This window comes from Centruroides vittatus, unplaced genomic scaffold, assembly GCF_030686945.1.
Source record: "Centruroides vittatus isolate TY-2023 unplaced genomic scaffold, ASM3068694v2 contig_799, whole genome shotgun sequence".
Classification (NCBI taxonomy): Eukaryota; Metazoa; Arthropoda; class Arachnida; order Scorpiones; family Buthidae; genus Centruroides; species Centruroides vittatus.
In genome coordinates this window covers 2466687-2486486 of record NW_027122516.1, presented here as the reverse complement: position 1 = coordinate 2486486, position 19800 = coordinate 2466687, and the positions used below count along the sequence as shown (strand labels likewise).

Below are 19800 nucleotides of genomic sequence, written 5' to 3'. Positions count from 1 at the left end.
TAATTTAACATAAATAACATTTGAACTTGGCACCATATTCAAAGAGATGAGAAAAAATGCTTAATTCTGGAAACTTACCAAATAAAACTTTAATTTGGTTTCCAGAATTAAGCATTCTTTCTCATCTTTTATTTAATATAACTTTACCAACAGCTAACAAATTCTTTACAGTAATTTCTGTATTGTAAGTTTATTTCAAAGTAACAAAATGGTAGTAGGTACGTAAACTTGCAATATTAGAAAGAGTTATTAAAAGAATTCTTATACTTCTATAAATTTAGACAATTGGACTCTATATAGCTTTTACATTTGAATTATATGAAAGAAACTAGTTTTTAGCACATTAATAAGTAAAAAACCTTAATTATAAATTAACGTATTCAACAGTTGAATTTTAAAAAATTAATAACTTAAAAATATTATTATTAATAAAAGTAATTTTTGCTTTTCCTCAATTTTAAAATAATCAAAATTAAAAGTTTAATTACACCTTTATCAAATTTTAAAATATATTAAAAAAAAAAAACAAAAAAAGTAAATTTCATTAACTTTTGGCCTATTAAATATTTCCTATCCAAAAACTAGCCTTTGGCAGTTTCCTTGTGAATGCCCTGATAACAGGGCCTCTTTGAGTACATATAGGTCAAGATTAGTTGAAAAGATATATGAAAGAAATATTAATTTTTAAATGTATTGATAAAATGAAGAAAAGCTAACCTTATCATTTTATTACAAAAAAAATTACCATATTGAGTTCCTACTGAAAATGTAGCCAAATGTTCTAACAGATATGTAGCACCATCCTCACTTGGTTCGCTGTGATGATCTACATAAAAGATAAATATCATTACAATCTACATAAAGAAAAATATTTTTAAAAAATTTCAAATAAAATTTTATAATCTCGCATATAAATACTGTAAAGTCATTTATAAATATTTCTCAATATAAAACTATAATAAAAACAATGTCATAAATTACTTTACATAATCTTAAAAAGGAAATACAACTACAATACAAACAAACACCCAAATAATTATATGTAGACAACACCTTGAATTCAAAATATATATAAACATTATTGGGTGTTTTGAGTGAAACCCAGTTAAAAGTGTACTTCAGCCATTTTTATTTGACTAATATAATACCTTTAAAAAAGATTATTGTTTATTTTATGTTACTTCTTTGTTATTTAGTTACATATATAATTTTAAAATATAAATTAAAATTTATAATTCCATAAAATTATTTGGTAAATTTATATTATGAAATATAAAAATTAATCATTAAAACAGAAACTTTTAATAAAAATATTTGCATTGTTATAAGAAATTGGAAACAATACATTAACAATTCTAATAAATTTTGCCTTATTTAATGTGATGTGTCTTCTATTTATAAAAATGTACAGTTAAAATCTAAATCTAATCCTTAGACTATAGAGTTATTAATTTTCAGTTAACTTTGTCATACAAATGACATTAGACATTTGCATACAGTATTAGTTAAATTCTCTTGCAACAATTTCAGCTCTAACAGAGTGTTGAGTGTAAACACTAACATACATACTCAAACTTTATCAGTCATCTGCTGGCAAAAGTAGAACAAGTTGTCATGACACTTGGGAAAACATTTGGCAATTTGGTTATTAAATTTCAAAATAATTTATTTTTTAAAGTTGTTTCATAGAATATTTATATACTATATGTTAAAATTCTAATACATTTAATGTGTGTACAGAACACAGTTATTATATATTAGAACACATTCTGTCCATAATGTAATAATATATTAATTTTTAACAGGAGCTATTTTGTAAACATAATAAACATATTTACAATGATAACTGTATCATTTTAATCAATATAATATGAAGAACTCAAAAATAAATGACAAAAATGTTATTATTATTACCAAATTTTCCATCAAGTCCAATTTGTCCTATGGAAAAATTTTTACTTTGGCATGACGACGTGTTATCAATATTTTTCTAATAAATGAAACCAATGCATGTGATAAGAATCATTGAGTGTTTCTTTTTTTTTATTTTTAATATAAAACAAAAATAATCTGATTTGTCAGGATGAAGGATTTTAAATAATGAAAAATAAGTACAGTAGACTCTCGTATAACGTGGGGGATACGTTTCACGTTGTAGGAAATCGCGTTATACGGGACAGATCAATTTATGCAAATTCAGGAGTCTGTAAATTGTAACGGTTGTCAATAAATCTGTACTGTACAACCAATATTAACAAAATGGCATCGTTGGAACTTATTTGTTGATACTTCCGATAGTGAATAAATGTTAAACAGTGAAGTGCATAATTTTATTTTCAAGTTGAATAAAATTATTTTCCTCTTATATCTTTAAATGAGTATGTATTATTATTTTTTTATAAACTGCTACGTCTTTAAACTATCAGCTTCACTATTCATATATAAACAACAGGTAAGTGCATACATTCGCTTTTCTAAACAAAAAATCAGAAACTATGTGAAAATGTTAAATTTATCTTACGCGTTACATGGGACTGTTTATCACACTGTATGAGAACTAATCACAATTTTTTCGTCGCGTTGTACGAATTCGCGTTTTACAGGAGCGCATTATACGGGAGTCCACTGTATAAGCTTGTCTCTACAAAAAGGGATTTTTCTTTTAGCCCAATCCAAATTAATTCACTTATACAATAAATTAATTTGAATACTTCTACTTCTAGGTAAAACTTCTAGTGAATACTTCAAGAGGGTTTCTTCAACAGATTTCTTAAGTTTCATTTGATTTTAAACACGATTCAATTATTAACATCAAACAAATACCATAGCATACTCTTCATTATCCACTCCTAAACCCATACTATTCGTCTCTTCATTTTTTAATAAGATAAAATTATTTTAACTTTTGAAACTATTTTCTTATAATGTTTTCCTTGACAGATGATAAGCATATTATGAAGAAAATTGATAATTTCTTATAAGAAATATTAAATCTTTCAAAGAAATTTTTTTAAATTTAATAACACACACAGAACCAATAACGAGTGTGAAGAAAACAAAAAGCAAAAAACTATTCAAAGACAAACATTTTCCAACTCTTTCGGAGTTCTTCTTCAGGTGCTATAACAGTTACCAGATGGAACATCATTCAGAACATGAAAGCTTTTTTGAAAGAAAGATAAAGAAATATATATTAAATTTTAAGGAGAAAATGATGTTGTCGACGGCCTGGCAGGCTCTATTTGACAGTTTAGGCATTGGTTAAATCTTCGTTATGCACAGGACAACGCATGTGCGACTTTAAATTTTTATACTCATACTTCAAATTCTGGTTCAAAGTTATATTTTTTTCCAAGAAAAAAAAAAAAAAAAAAAAAGCTTTTATATTCTGAACACGTTCCATCTGGTAACCATTATAACACCTGAAGAAGAACTCAAAAGGAGTTGGAAAACGTTTGTCTTGGGATAATTTTTTTGTTTTCCTCACACCAGTTATTAGTTCTGTGTGTGCTATTATTACCCGGTGTGGTGTGTTGTAATTTTTTTAATTTGTTGCAAGAATCCCAATATTTATAAAGGAATAATCATAAATTACAGAACTGAATAAAATAAAATGTTAAATTTAATCTTACCTGAGCTATACCCATTTGAATGATGTGACCTGGTTGAAATCTTCTCATTTCCATGATGATATGGTGACATAGCTCTTTGGTGAGACCGAGAACTAATGCCTCTAAAATTCAATTTTGAATTTATAATTACAATTAGGTAAATAAACAATAATAATTACTGTAAAATATTTCTAATAATCAATGAAAATTTACAATAGGCAAATACTAACTAAAAATTTAAACTTTACCTTATTTGTGAATCTTGTTCTTCCCAATATGGTTGACCATCAATTACACCAGGCATGGTTCATTATAAGAACTAAAATTTCCAAAAATCAAAAAATGTAAAATACCATTTATAAATTTTAAAAAATAAATATATCAATAATAATAATAGTAATGTGTATATTTTGATAAATCTTTCAGTACATTGCATAAAATTTCAATTTAATCACACACTTCCACCCCTACTTTTTCCCATTCTAAAAAAGTACAGAAACTGCAATTTTCTATAATTTTTAGGACACTTAGTGGGCCTTGATTTCCCGTTTGACCATCATAACAATGTTGTCTTTAGTACATGCAATCAACATAGTATACATCGTTTTATAGTATAGTAACCAATATAGTTTGTTCCCCCTTAAGGCAATCTAACAATAACCCAGGGCAGAGATTTAATTTGCTGTAGTTTGTTTGGTTAGTATTAATCACAACTTCTTTAAATTTATTAAATTGTTCAAATTATATCAATTGACCATGAAATCTGTTAATGGTTAAAAAATAATTTGGCAAAACATTAGGCAAATTGCTGCATATCAATATTATTAATGATCAAATAGGAATAATTAATTAAATATAAAAAAGATTAATACAACAAATATATAATGACATACATATCTGTAGTGCCAAATTATTCTAATCATTAATAAAATTTATAGCCAATTAGTAATAACCTAGTAAAATTCCAGATACTGTTTACATTCGAGATAAATTCGACAAACAGGAATCAAGTTACGAATCTCTTTTTTTAAATAATTAGATCTGGAATACAAATACAAATCTTTTAATGAACATTATATAATTTATCCCAGATAAACATACGACAAACTAATTACTAGTACATGTTCTACAATTACAACCCAAACCTTTACAATGAATATGTATATCCAATTTTATATTAAAAAAGAATCATTTAATCAATGTTTAAAAGTTAATAGTTATAGTTATTAAGGCAATATTTTTCATAATTTCTATTTAGTAAAAGTAGTTTACTTTTGCACATGATTCCACATACGTTTGTTTTTCAAATTAATAAGCAATATAAATATTAAATTGTTATGTAAAACCAATTGCAAAGTACATTGTGATATCATCATTAACTGAATAATATAAACATTATAAAAATAATATTACTATATTAAATTTCACTATTAAACTGTTACGTCGTGCATTTGACAATTTCTATTAAAACTTTTGCATTGCCAAACAATCTGTCAAATTATCTATTGGGCTATATTAAGACTAATAATTAGATACAAATTGATTTGGCTAGAGACAGGTGGTTAATCAATTGTTTCTTGATAAATTTAATAATTAGAATTAAACTTTTAGAATATGTTTTTTAAAAGTAATTCTCTATAATATAGTAAAATATTTTACAGATCAATAAACTATAACAAAATATCATATGAAATACAGTTATAATTAAGAACTGAATTCAAACAGCAGTAGAGATAGGAATATAAAACAAAAGATCAAGTACAAATAAAGCAAAGCACATACACGTACCAGGGTCAATCTAAGTATCTTCCAGCAAGGAGGAGATGTCTGACGAACATTTTTGACTAGATTAATTACTCTGCTTCAGGTCCAACAAAAAATTCTGAACTTTACAAATACAATGCATTAAGATTCTGTAACATATTAGAATTCTTCAAATTATGGAACAAGCACAGAATGTTCAATGACGTATTTTGAAAATCCAAATATTGCTGAAAGGGTGCTTAGGCTGACCCCGGTGTGTATTACGTTACGACTTTAAGAATTCATATTTTATGCCAAACACATATTTAGAAATGTAAAATATAAATCAAATTAAAAGATTTTTACATTCTTTACTTCTAGAAAATCAGAAATACGTATTAAATATTTAAATTGTAAATATATTAATATTTTTATAATAAAAAAAATAAAAAACAATGCATAAATTTGCAAATAACATTTAAGCTTTCATTATTTCTGGAGATTATATTTAAGAACTTATATGTCATTACCTATGATTGCATCACATTCAGATTGCATAAGCAACAATAACAATAGTCTGTTTATTTTCCTGTCTCTATCAAAATATAAATATTTTAAAATGTTTTTAAGAGTGACACTACAGTTGATTTTATTACTATTTCTGTTCAAATGATTTTCAAATAAACAAATGCATAAAAGGTAGATCATGTAACTGTATAAAGTAATATACATATATACAGTATATATATAACTGTAATTAAAGTATTCCTGTTCAAAAATGTATAGGGAGAAAGATATTTAGCAATCAAATTTGGAATGCTAAATATCTCTCTAGACAATGTTGAATTACATTAATTATTTCGAGCCGTATTCTGGTCACCGTCTCTCGTCTCTCACAAACCGGTCGCTGATTGGCTAATCCAAGTGATTAGCTAATCAGCGACTGGCTTGTGAGAGATGAGAGACGGTGACCAGAATATGGCCCATGATCAGTTAATACATAATGTGTGAAAATAAAAGTTTTTGAGCATTAAATTATATACGACACTTGCTTCCTGTCTAAATTTTTAAACTAAAATACACAAATATATATTTTTAATTGACAAAAATACCAATTCAACTTGGTACATATTTAAAATAATAATAAAATTTGTTTTGGTTCCCAAATTTAGCACTTTTTATTATATTAAGTTTTTCACTTTGATCAAAATAATTTAATTAATTTAATGTATTATTTTTTTTGAAGTGTTCTTTCATTTATAAGATTAAACCTTTTCGGAGTTCTTTAATTCAATCTTTAACACATAAAATTAATATTTCATACAAGAACTTAGATATATTAAAAAAAATAAATGCTTTTAATCATTGAAATTTTACAATGCTTAGAACTTCACATAAATTTTTAATTAATTTTAAGAATAAAAGGTCTCAAACATTTTTAAATACATTTGGGAAATTTGCTGAAAAATCTTCAGCAAATTTCCCTTGCAAAATTCTAGAGAGCTTTTAAAAACAATTAATAAATTACGAGGTCAGACACAAAAAAAAATTGATAATAAGCATTTCCTGATTTCAGAATGTTTCATTCCGACGACTAAATTTTTATGTTCAGCTCTTGAAGTTTAATCCAATGGTGGGACCGAGAAGTTAAAAAACGTTTATCATCAATTTTTTTTGCGTCCAATTTAATAAATATCTGCTTATTTAATATTTAAAAGAATTCTTTTAAATATTAAAACAAGAGTTGAAATGAAAAGGACAGGGGCTTCAGGTGCTTCTAAAATCTGTGCCAATAACCTAAATTTTATTTGAATAATTTTCAAAACATAATCTGGTAATTTAATTATATTCAAGATAAACATTAGATTTTATAAGGCTTGCAATACCCATTAATATAGTAACGTACAGTACGCGCAAATTTATGCTGCATCAATCAATTCTTAAAAAACTAATTTACGTGATATTATGATATTTATTTGAAAAAACATTAATACAAACAATTAAATAAACTCACAGATAATTTTTTAAGTAATAACAATATGCAATTTAGTATTTCAGAACAGGTATTTTAGTAATTTTTAATGCATTAAAGGCTATATCAAAAAAGAAAAAAATTACAATTTAATTTAAAACTAATAATCAAGTTTTTGAATATGGCAATTAAATATAGAGTCATTAATCTATCAATTTTTTTCCTAGAACCACAACACAATGTTATATTTTAAAGCAGCAATGAAAAAATTTGAGAACAAATCATAATTATATTCTTTACTTTGACAATTAAATGACAGAAAAAGAAAAAAAATAGGTTATGGATGTATACATGTACAAAGCTAAACAATGCATATAATTAAGACATTCCGAAGGATTATATCGTAACGTTTTCAAGAGTAAGGTAGTTTTTCCCCTATTAATTTTAATAAAAAATAAAATAACATTTTAAAGTTATAAATTAAAATACTTTTACTAATTTATCTAAATAAATCTAAACTTTTTTATTTAATTCTTCAACATGTAAAAGTGACCTCACACATTCAGTATTTGTCAACTGCCAAATTATGCTGTCCCCTTTGATTTGGCACAATATACCAACAATGAGTGGGAAATGACAAATACCAAGCATTAGTTGCAAGTAAATCATTCACACTACTCTGTATTGCCCAAATGTCTGCTCAGCATTTGGCCAAATACTGTGTGTGTGTAGCTGAATTAACCTAAAGGATTCATATAATTAATACACTCCTTCAGAATGTGTTAATTATATGAATCCTTGGATGGTGTATAGTCATAATCTATAACATATAAGAGGCCCTTAGCTACCACCAAATAATAATACATGTAAACAACACGAGGCCCTAAGCTGTAGCTTGTTTAGCCTACACATAAATCAGGCCCCTATCAAATATAAAATATTTTCAAGAGTACAATGACTTTTTCTACTAATTTTAATAAAAAATATACAATTTTGAAGTTATAAATTATGATACAAACTTAAACAATTTACATGTATATAATATTTTGAAGGTTATATATGTTTTCAAATGTACAGGTATCTCTTGATTAACGTGATTAATTAATTCCTCAATCCTACCGCATATATCAAAATCACATTAATCAAAACACAGTATCTATGTTAAGTAAAGACTGCTGGTAAAGCCACATAAATTAAAACTTCTTTTATGTATATAAAGGGATTGCCACAATTAATTCTGCACGTTAATCAAATCCCGCATTAAGCAAGGGATGATACCTGTAATTTAAGCTTTTCATCATTAATTTTGAAGTATCAAATTACAATTTGTAATTTATTTAAATTTAATACAGAACATTAATTTAATATTAAATCCTATTCACAGATTATTAATAAAATTTTTATGCAAATTAGTTTAAAAAAAAAAAGGAAATAAACTATAATAGATGCAAGATAATTTATAAAGTGTAAAAGGACACTGCAATTCTAGGACAGAAATATAAAGCAGAAAAAGTCGGCAACTAATATTTTGAAACACGGAGCCCTGTTATCGACATAAACTTTTAAATGGAATTCAAATTTTTGTCTAAGTACGTTATTATTCACCGAACTAACAATCTGATCAAACATAATTTTAGAATTTCTGGACTTTCAAGGAACCAAAAATAGTACAATTGCCAATTTATGTCTCTCTCTATGCACTAACAATAAAACATACTTAAGCTGTTTAGTACTGATTATGTCTAAATTTAAATGCAACTATAGAAATTTATATATAGAAACAAACTCTGAAACAAAATGGCATTTTCATTCATATGAAAATTTTTCTACACTTGAATGAGTAATTTTATATTTATTTATAAAATTTATTTTTTCCCCCATCATTAAACTTATTTTAAAACTAGTTCACACTTTCTTTACTTGTATTCAAAGAATTTTTAATGAGCTAAAGCTTAACTAAGCTTGAAGAGTTAGATTGCATGCCTTAAATGTTTGACTATTCAAAATTTTCCTATTTCAAATTTGAATTTTAAAATTTGCATGTCAATTTTCAATTAATTTTTTCAATCAATTTTTATTATTATTTTTTAATATTAAAGATATGCGGAATATATTCCAGGAAGTAAAATTTGTTAAATAGGTTTTAATTTACAGCTTATAACACTTATACATAATGACGCGAAACAAAAGAAATGAGGGCTCGGACATTTTTTGCAATTAGACTCTCGTACTAAATGGGTTAAAATGTATTACAAACGTTTATTACGAAAACTAGTTTATAACAAGGTCCTAATGATTCTACGCAATCTCTCTCTCTCTCTTTTTTGTTAATGAACTTCTACAAGAAAATTCTTACGTAATTCCAAATAAACATAAATTAAATAATAATATTACTAACAATTTACTAGATTTTATTCTGTAAATTTGAGGTGGTTTCTACTTAACCATATATAACCAACTTAGAATTTTTGAAATTTGTATTCATTGAGAAAACTACTATTCATATGTATGCTAATATATACATATAAATATTCAAGAGAGAACACACCACACAATGAACACAACTTGTCTATCAGATCTCGACTGACTAGTCGACGAGATTATAATTTTTTATGAATAATTCATTTAACATTTACGTAAAAATTCAAAACTTCTTAATGAATAAAACAATTATAAGTACAAAACTTACAAGAATTCATTTTTCTCATGCACCCGACGAATAAAGTATCTAATAAGTCTTCAATTTTCTGGCTGTTGATGTCAATACAGTTTACCTACTTGAAAACCGTGAAGTAACTTTAGCAAATATTATAGATAAAGTAAGCAAGAATAACAATGGAATTTGTTGTTCTTGCTTGTTTTATCTATGATATGATATTATTCAATCTATGAACAATTGGTGAACAAGATACTTTACAATTATTTAATAGTACATGTGTAAATTGAAATAACAAATATATCAACTTATTCAGTTATGAGAATAGATACGAGATAGTTAGAAACTGAAAATTAGATAAGAAAAACAATTTTCTACACAATTTATTAGGTACTTATATTTCGAAACTTATTAAGAACTTTAAATAAAATATTTTCAATAGATAAGATGACAAAAATATGTTTCATAACTCCTACAGAGCTACAATCTAATTTAAGGTGCATAAGAACTGCTGATTTAACAACTGCTCATTCAAGGTGACATCTTAAATCAGCAGTTCTTATGCACCTTAAATTAGATTCAGCATAAATTTATTCAATTTTATTTAATACCCAAACACACGAAAAGTCCGAAATTGTAAAGAATCGGTAGTTTATGCAGTTAGAAACTACAAAAATATTACCTGATTTGTATACGTAACATCTGTGTGGCTATTTCAAATGACAAGTAAACAATTTTCTGTATTACATTGATTTATAGAGTTTGCGTGTGGAAATTTAAATGACAAAGCAATATTTAACTCTGTATAGATGTTTATCATTTAAAAATACATTCCATTTTTTCTAAAATTTATCCTGAATATACTCTTACATTATAGTGTTTCATAGACTCTAGTAATTAATATTTTTCATGTCACCAATAATAACAATAATTTTTGCCTATTTATTACAACAAAAAGGAAAAAAAATCATACAAACAATACCAATTTTGAATGGTGTCCTTTATAAATGCATAATGGATCCATTTTTTTGTAATAAAAATTAGATCAACAGACAATAATAAAACAATGTAAATCTTTAATGTTTATGCAGTTATATTTCTTAACAAACCAAAATATTTTAATTACATATTTTGGTTCGTTAAGATTTACATAAGTAAAGTGACATAATGACACATTTTTACCTCTCTTTTCTAAGTTACTTAATGTGTTAAAAATCTGGAAGATTTAGTAAAAGTAACGGAAACAAATGTTAAAATTAGATAAAATTCTCATCCAGTTTTATTTTTAATAAAATGACGGAGATGAAGGATTAAAAACAAATTAGGTCAAGTATTTACGTCCGTTGCCGACCAAAAAAAAAAGGCTAGAAAGTTGTGGCAAAAAATGTCCCCAGAGAGATTATATGCAATAACATTAATCGCTAGCATTTCTCAATCTGTAAGGTTGTTTACTTCTATACGTGGTAGCGACATCTCTACATTAGTCGTGCCGCTGTGTAGAAAGACAAGTTGAGAAAATTTTAATAGTATGAAACATTCCATCAGAGATTGTATAACATCCCTAACGTTGTGCAAACCAGGTAACGTTACAAATGTGGGATTTTTCAATTTTATGCAATCTTGCGAATCTACGAACCCGGTTTGGCATGCTAGTCTTCTCTGCCGTGATACGCAAAATGCCGCGCTACTTTGCCGCCAACTAGAGACGGAAATTATGCATAATCAAGTTCAATGTTCTGTTTAATTAGAAAAAAAAAATTAGAAAAAAAATCTGCGTAATTAAGCAAGGATTTTTATACGCATGGCAAAATAGAAGGCACAAGAGCTTGTAGATCAGGTTTACAACTGTAGGTTTCCGTAAGGACGACAGGTGTATGGAATGCCACTGCATGAGATTGCTAAAATGCGCAGGTGTCAAATCCGATCCTCTCTGTTTTTTCTTTTTTTTTCGCGTGTTTTCTTTCATGTAGCGATCCCGATTATCTTCCATTATCCGTCATCAAATTTTACGTCTCTCTCACGATACGGAAGGACGTGTAACGGGGTCGAAAGTTGTGAGAATCTGAATCGCGGAAATAATTGAATCGAGTCAACAGTTGTCAGAGGTCGGGTCGCGCATGCTTGACCCATTATATTTAAACTCTTAATTACGAAAAAATAAACAAATAAAGCAGATAAGTTAAGTATCCACGCATGAAAATCGATGGTGAACGTAAATCTAATTAAGCTACGACAGCAAAATTCGTATAGAGTAGGTTAGCAACGAAGGTAGAAACGAGTGGTTACGCTGGCGTAACACATCTCCCGTTACTTCTATAATATTAAATTAAGGTAACGTCACGTTATTTTAGAAGCGATATAGGCCTTACCTGCATGAGAAAGATAAATCCCGCTCTACCTTATCCTATTCGGTTTCTCGTTTATCATGCCACGTGACGCGAAGTAGGAGTGACCCTGTTTGCAACTAGTGACGACGCGTTAATCGCGTGTGAGCCGATATGGAATAAAAAAAATAAATAAATAAATGTTTCGAAACGTTTATATTCCACGTTTAAAACTTTTTAATTTTTGTCGTCTACACGGGTACAATTCGAAAAGTTTATCGGAGTAGAAAACACAACGGAACAAGTCGACCTTCGATAGACTCCGCTATTAAATTCTTGTGTTATCGGAAAACAATAGGCGAACACGCTCAACCTTCCAGAGCCTCACAAAATGGAATCCTAACTATTTACGTGACGCAATATAACCTGTTTAAGGCAGCGGCGGGGGGTACGAAGTTTGCGCGTGCTGCGTGTAAACGCCACGATTCGGAATTGTGGGACGTCGTCTCCTGTATATGTCTCTGTTTTGGATCTTCTGCCGGCACACCTATACCTGTGACCTAGTTGGTTCCCAGTTCCCGCCTTTGCCGACCTCCAAAATACCTTTCTCTCCCCCCACACACCAACTTTCGATCGATTAATTACTAGGAATAGATATTTAATTATATACGTATTCTATGTGAGTAGTCGGTAGGTCCGCGCGTCCTTCAAAATTAGGGGGAGGGGGCAAAAGTAACTCGCGAAGACTGTCCCTCAGGGAAACACATCCCACTTTACCTAGTCACGGAAGTGATGAGATATTTACGAACGTAACACTGCGCTTTTTATTATTATTGTCTTTGCTAAACACCTAAGGGAATGCGCGAAACAGAACGGAATGCGCAATTCTAGAATACACCTGAAGAAGGTTTCTAATTATATCTGTTCTATTTAATATTCTGGAGCTTCTAGAATCGGTTTCGTCATAGAATTTCGGAATTTCGTAAACACCCGTGTGACACCATGACTTTACAAAGCGGCAAAACTCGCTATTCATCTTGTACATAATAATAAAATATTGCCTCCATGTTGGACCAGGATGCTGTTACATCATCAATTCCGTTTTATTATTATTATTATTATTATTATTATTCTAGGGGGCCTCCGGCTATCGGGGAGAAGGTTCTCGCAAATTATAGGAGTTAATAAAGGTGACTAACTGTGACTGAAAGACGCCAAAAAAATAAAAAATAAATATATATATATTATGTAGTTGATAGATACACAGTGTAACTGATGCATAAAAGATCCACGCTTTATGTTTTGATCCGTTAGCTAAAACAATGAATACACGAACGTCGTCCATTTTTAATTTACAGATGAAAGCTTCCTATACATTCGGCAATTATGCCTATGCAGCTGCAGCTTGTACGCCTACTGCTCTTTGTCGTTATATTCTAGCCTAAGGCCCATAACTGTCTACGTAATTATGGATAGCTGTAAACAGTTTCAACACTAAAATCTCCACTTGGAGAAGAGATTTATATCCATTCTACATTTTTCGCGGATAGGACCCAATTAGTAATTTAGTATACACAATATTCTGAACTAAAATCTAGAATCTAATACTGAAGCAAGCGTTTTATTATGATTTATCTCACGTCAGAAAAAATATATTTTTACAGGTTCTGCAACTATCCTGTCGGCGAATTTCATATTTTTCTTGCTAAACTGTACTTGCAAAGGGGTGATAATTATATCTATATGAAAAAAGGGGGGTAATTTTAACACTTCACAAACAAGTTCTGTTACCGTTCTACACACCGTTATACACCTATTTAACAGTAATAAAAAAGTAGAAAATTGTAACAAGACAGTCTAAAAACTCTAGACGTGGATTGACCCGTCGATAAATCGTTGATATATATACATACATATATTATGATTTAAGATAATGATACATTAAGCTTTTTTAAAAACTCTACTAGACACAAAACAACAACGGGGAAGTTCTAGAAAAACAAGTTGTGCATTGGGAGGCACTTAATGGGAGACTAAAACAAGTGCCAGTTAACCATTCTCCATAATGGTATTATGTATATTTTAGTTAATAACTACAAAAATATGCTAAAAATGTATAAAATCTTAAGATATAAAACAATTCTTGATGTATATTTAAGTAATTCGTTGATCAAAACTAGTATAGTCTTACCTTGAATTTCTCGGAAAACTGATACGAGTGTGTGTGAAGCCAATAATGCTCGGAGCAATATTCATAAAAATTTTTATATTTATCCTAAACTACATATTTTGTACTCAGAGAATAGGTTAAAAACATAAGTAGATTGAACAAAAGAGAACAAAAAAAATATTTTTTCTCCAGGAAAAATGATTTTTAAATTCCTAAATGCAGCTTGGTGGAGTAGAAAAACCATTCTAGCTTTACAGTTTTTAAAGTATTTATGATATATTTCTGCTCTTTTTTTTTAAAAAATATTTTTCTTCTTAAATATATTATCTTATTTTGAATTATTGTTTTATTTGTTAATTTAAAATTAGGTGTGTTTAAAATGCACTAAATCACTATCAATACCTAGATGGCATTACAAGAATCAGCAAATTCCTTTCTCTATTAAAGTCCCATATAAAACAGTAGCCCGTGAAGAGGGGGAAATAAAACAAACATTTATATTGCCCGAAGAGATTTTTATAAAAGTCCTTGATTTGTCCTTGACGATTATTATTAACGCTTACGGAATCAACATTCGATATACAAAAATCTTAATGGAATTATTCAAAATAATTTGAATGCTTTTCGTATGTAAAAAATGTATATTTAAATTGAGAAATAATTGTAACTTTTCAAGGTCTATCAGCTCCTACCCTTGATGGTTATTTTGGTGCGTTCTGTTTGAAAGAGCACGATGATGAATGATGACAGTCGGAAATGAGTCAAGTAGAATGTTGTTTCTATTCTTATGAATTTAAACTACGGCATAGCATCTTTTATTTATTTTATATTACAACCTACTTAACTTTTGTTCCATGCCAGAGTCTATAAATCAAACGTCGGTCACCTTACGTAACTATCTGGTATGTATCAATCAAACTTTAAATTAAAATGCAATGTGGAATGGGAAGCATGAATGACTTCCAGTTTATAAACCATGCTTATGTTTTAATTGACATTATGTATCATTTTTATGCATCTTAAATTATAAATATATGAGCAACTTTTTCCTTTTTAAACTGCTGAAGACCTGGAAAAAATCAGAGCATAGTTAGAAACGAGATGAAGCCGATACTGACCGACCAAACATGTTTTGAATATTTAAACAATACTGTGTACATAGAGAATTTATTGCTTAATGTCAATAAACTCTATAATGTATAGTTTCCATGATAAAAACATAAATCCTCACAGTGATTAGTTAATTTTGAATGATACCCTCAAGAATGAGTTGTCACTTCATAGCATTATCATAAAAAAAAAAATGGTGATAAATTATTCTACACCTCACTGAAGCATTTAACATGCATGAGAAAATCTTACATCCTTTACAAGTGAATAAAATTAACGAAAATCAAAATTATTTTGGCTTTATTGTCAAATTTTATAATGTCTGTATGTCATGATAGCATAAGGTATAATAAAAATTATTCAGTGTATATGTCAGGAAGGAAATATCTAGGTTAGGAGGTTACTAACTTTAACATTAGACAACTTGATACAGCCATGTTGATACATAAAAATGTTATAACAAATTACAAAAAACATTACCTAAAACAGCTAAAAATAGATATTTGACACAATATTTAAATTTTACTGTTTTCAATATTTGTATTTGATAAACTATACCTGGTAAAAAAGAATAAAACAAAAAAAAAAAACATTCACAATTGTAGTTTGACTTGTATGGTTTTATCAATGCACTCCTATACAATTTTACAAGGACAGAGAAAGTTTGTTTTCAAATTTTGGAAATAATCCAAAAAAATTGTCAATACTTTTGATCACATGAAAAATTTAACACAATTCTTTACTATATTAGGTTCTGTTTATGTTTTGCAATGTTAAACTTACTTCTCAATATAAATTTAAATTACATGTAGAAAATATTATGCCGTCAAAACAGAAATGCAACATAAATTTTTCAAATTATTCTAAAATTGATGACCCAAGAGTGTGCGAGTAGATATTTTATCATTTTAGATAAAACATTGACTTATTCACACCCTCGAGTATACTCCCCAGTCATAAATACTATTTTACACAACATGTTTTCTTTCTCCGTAGCTATAAATTCTAACAGATTACACTCAAAGCTTGGATTGGTTGATGCTTTCCTATTTTAATGTATCTTCTTGACAATTGGACATATTTTTCAATTCAGATAAATTTAAAATTAGAATTATTTGAGTGCATTTTTTTAATTTCATAAAATGTTTTCTATAAAATGGAGTAACTTTACATAATTGCATCATAAAAATGCATTTTGTAATTTTGTCATTTCAAGTTCAATAAATTGTTTATGTAAAAAAAAAAAAATTTAAAACAACATTCTTTATTTGTAAAGATAACCTTATACTTGACAACGCAGGACGTGCATTATTCCTCTGTTTGTGGAAATTGAATCTGTAAAATTTATTCTTTTATGTATTATATAAGAAAGGAAAGAAAAGGAATATTTATCGAGGAAATGCTACTCCACCCATTTTAACTGAATAGATGCTTCTGAAACTCCTATTCCTGTTAAAACTGCATTCTTTCTTATGCATTAATAAATTATATGTTACAGAAAAGTCACTAATTCAGTGCACAAATAACACATATCTATTGAGTAAAAGTGCTTTCATGCAGATAGATTTGCATGCTTCGAAACATCAAAACTCTGTTATAGAAAACTCCTTTGTATGGCTTCTAACATTCAAAACTGCAGTTTTTAGACTTATAATTTGAATAGATACAAATATTTCCAGCAATTCAAATATTTTCAAATTAATAAACCGATTTCTCTTATAGATAGTCTGTTGCTTAAGAGAACAAACTAGAATATTTACTGAATAAAAATATTATTTTTATTATTTTAAAATGTAATTAATTAATAAACTAAAAATCAAATTATAATTATTTTTATAACTTTTGGCAACTTTAACACATCAGAAAATGATTCAGAGAATCACTTCAAACACCCTTCTCTGTAGGTTTGAAGGGTGGGTGTGGCAGTTCCTTTGATATACATCCAAAAAAGACCTTACAAAATAGAATTAAAATGATTTAATTGAATTTAAAATATTTTAAAAATTTCTTTTGAATAATATATATCATTGAGATAAATTTATATCAATAAAACAAAGCGCAAACGATATTTTTTTAACAGAATGAAACTTAATCTTATCAAGTTTCATTCAACCACTTATGAAACGATTATAGCATGTTCTAAATAATCAAAATAAACCATCAAATGATAATCTCTCTCTATATTTAATAAAAATGATTTAGCAAAATCAGAACTTTTGAGATAAAAGAAGGAAAAAAAACAAAAGAATTCTTGATTAACTAAAATAAATCATAAAAATTATGCTGTCCAAATATACTTCCCATATGAATATAATTTTAAAGCTTAATTTTGAATAATTAATCAACTTTCAGTTTCTTCATGACTGCATGTGGAATTTCATTAATAATATCAAAATAACATTACATTATTGAACAATACAATTTGTTTTGCTTAACATCAACTTTAAAAATTCATTTTTAACTGTCAACCTCTAACCAAATTACTTAATAATTAATTAGCCTTAAGTAACCCAATAAAGGAACCTGGCTGTTTGATATTCATTTTTAATATTAATCACAATTACTTGAGAAATAATTACAGTAAAATCAGTTAATTATATAATTGTTTTATAATTTAATCTCTCTTCTACTGATGATATATCTTCATTTCCTTTAAAATTACAGATATGTTTTTTAACAAATATAAACAGAACAAGACCATCAGTACAGATGCTATATACCTTTATAAATCATTTAAAGCATTTTATATCTGATATGTTCTATCATATTTCATGTAAGTGAAATAAGATAGTGTTTGCATAGCAACAGATATAGTTCTGGATTCTGTTTGCAACTTAATATCTTCTGAGAGTTCAGAAAACACAGGTAACATATCATCAACCACTTCTCAGCGACATATTTAAAAAAAATTCTTTCTCTTCTCCCAACGTCAGGGTGTTTTATTTGTATGTCATAGATTTAGCCAGGCTGTCAATGGAGCAGCTGCACGGTAAGAGACAGGCCATATTTAGGCTATACTACTAACAAAAATTTCAGCGAATCGAACTGAAGATTGTTAGAACAATAAGCACACAAATTAACTACTTAAGCCGTCCAATCCAACAACACACAATAATGTGTTGTTCAGTATGTTAATGTGCCTTCAAAACAGATTGTTCCAATGCATATAGACAAGAAGATTCACAACAGCAGGGATTCTCCCAGTTATATACATTTATTATAATAATAAAACATGACCAAATGTCAATGTAGAGTGGTATAAGTTATTTTTAGGTAAAGATGTATATATACAGTAGAGCATCGATTATCCGATCCCCGATTAACCGACTTATCGGTTAACCGACCGCGTTCTAGTCGGCAAATTCAAATGTCCGCTAGTGATGTGGCGCTACTATATTTGGTTATGTCTTGGCTACTTTAATATTATTTTTGTTAAATTTTTGCATGTTTTAGCTGGCAGCACTGGCTCGACCACGAAAGGGAGGCTAGTATTTAAACCAGGCCTAATACACTATACTAATAATGTATTTTTTCATACTTTTCGGTTATCCGACTTTTCAGTTATCCGACCAACCCCAGTCCCCAATTAAGTCGGATAATCGATGCTCTACTGTATATATAGACAGCTTACTTTAAAATATATACTGGTACATGTAATATATTACTAAGAGGATCTCCACTTTTATGAATCTTCTTGTCTTCGTGTACTAGTTCAATTTGTTTTGTAGGACTAGAGCATTATATATATACACACACACATTGTTATACTGTATACTGTATATATAGCAAGTCTACACTATATTATAGTATACACCAGTGATTCTCAAAGTGGGGGTCGTGAAAAATATTTGGGGGATCGCTGAAAAATTGATTCCAGATCAATTTTTTTCAAATATTTTATAAATTTACTATGGATTTATGTTTAGAAATAATAGAAATAAAAACTATATAAAATAATTTTTACTTAAATAAATTGCACATATAAATAATAAAAATAATATAAATATTTAAATATGAGCCTAACTTCCTCCCTCCGGGATGTTTTTCGACACACTCATTCTTCGGGGGTCCTTTGAAATTTTTAAGTGCAGAAGGGGGGTCGCGGTCCAAAAAGTTTGAGAAACACTGGTATACACCATGGTAAGATGCGAGCTCCAAACGAGGGATCTGCCAGCACCCCAGAGTTACAGACCTCCCCGTATGAGCAAAAAAGT

General features: G+C 28.2%; 1 protein-coding gene across 2 annotated transcripts in view; it reads right to left on the bottom strand.

Annotated features, from left to right (window-relative positions):
* LOC136981895 (epidermal growth factor receptor kinase substrate 8-like) overlaps nucleotides 1-12819 on the bottom strand; it is a 29720-nt gene extending 16901 nt beyond the window's left edge. Inside the window, exons 1-4 of one of the 2 annotated variants that reach the window (XM_067278276.1) lie at nucleotides 12352-12819; nucleotides 3860-3930; nucleotides 3633-3733; nucleotides 746-826 (exon numbers count right to left, since the gene is read on the bottom strand). In XM_067278276.1, coding sequence (XP_067134377.1) covers nucleotides 746-826; nucleotides 3633-3733; nucleotides 3860-3915 — 238 coding nt within the window. In that variant the 5' untranslated portion in view covers nucleotides 3916-3930; nucleotides 12352-12819. The remainder of the gene's footprint in view (nucleotides 1-745; nucleotides 827-3632; nucleotides 3734-3859; nucleotides 3931-12351) is intronic. The other variant, XM_067278275.1, reaches the window with a different exon arrangement.
* Between the last annotated feature and the right edge of the window lie 6981 nt (nucleotides 12820-19800).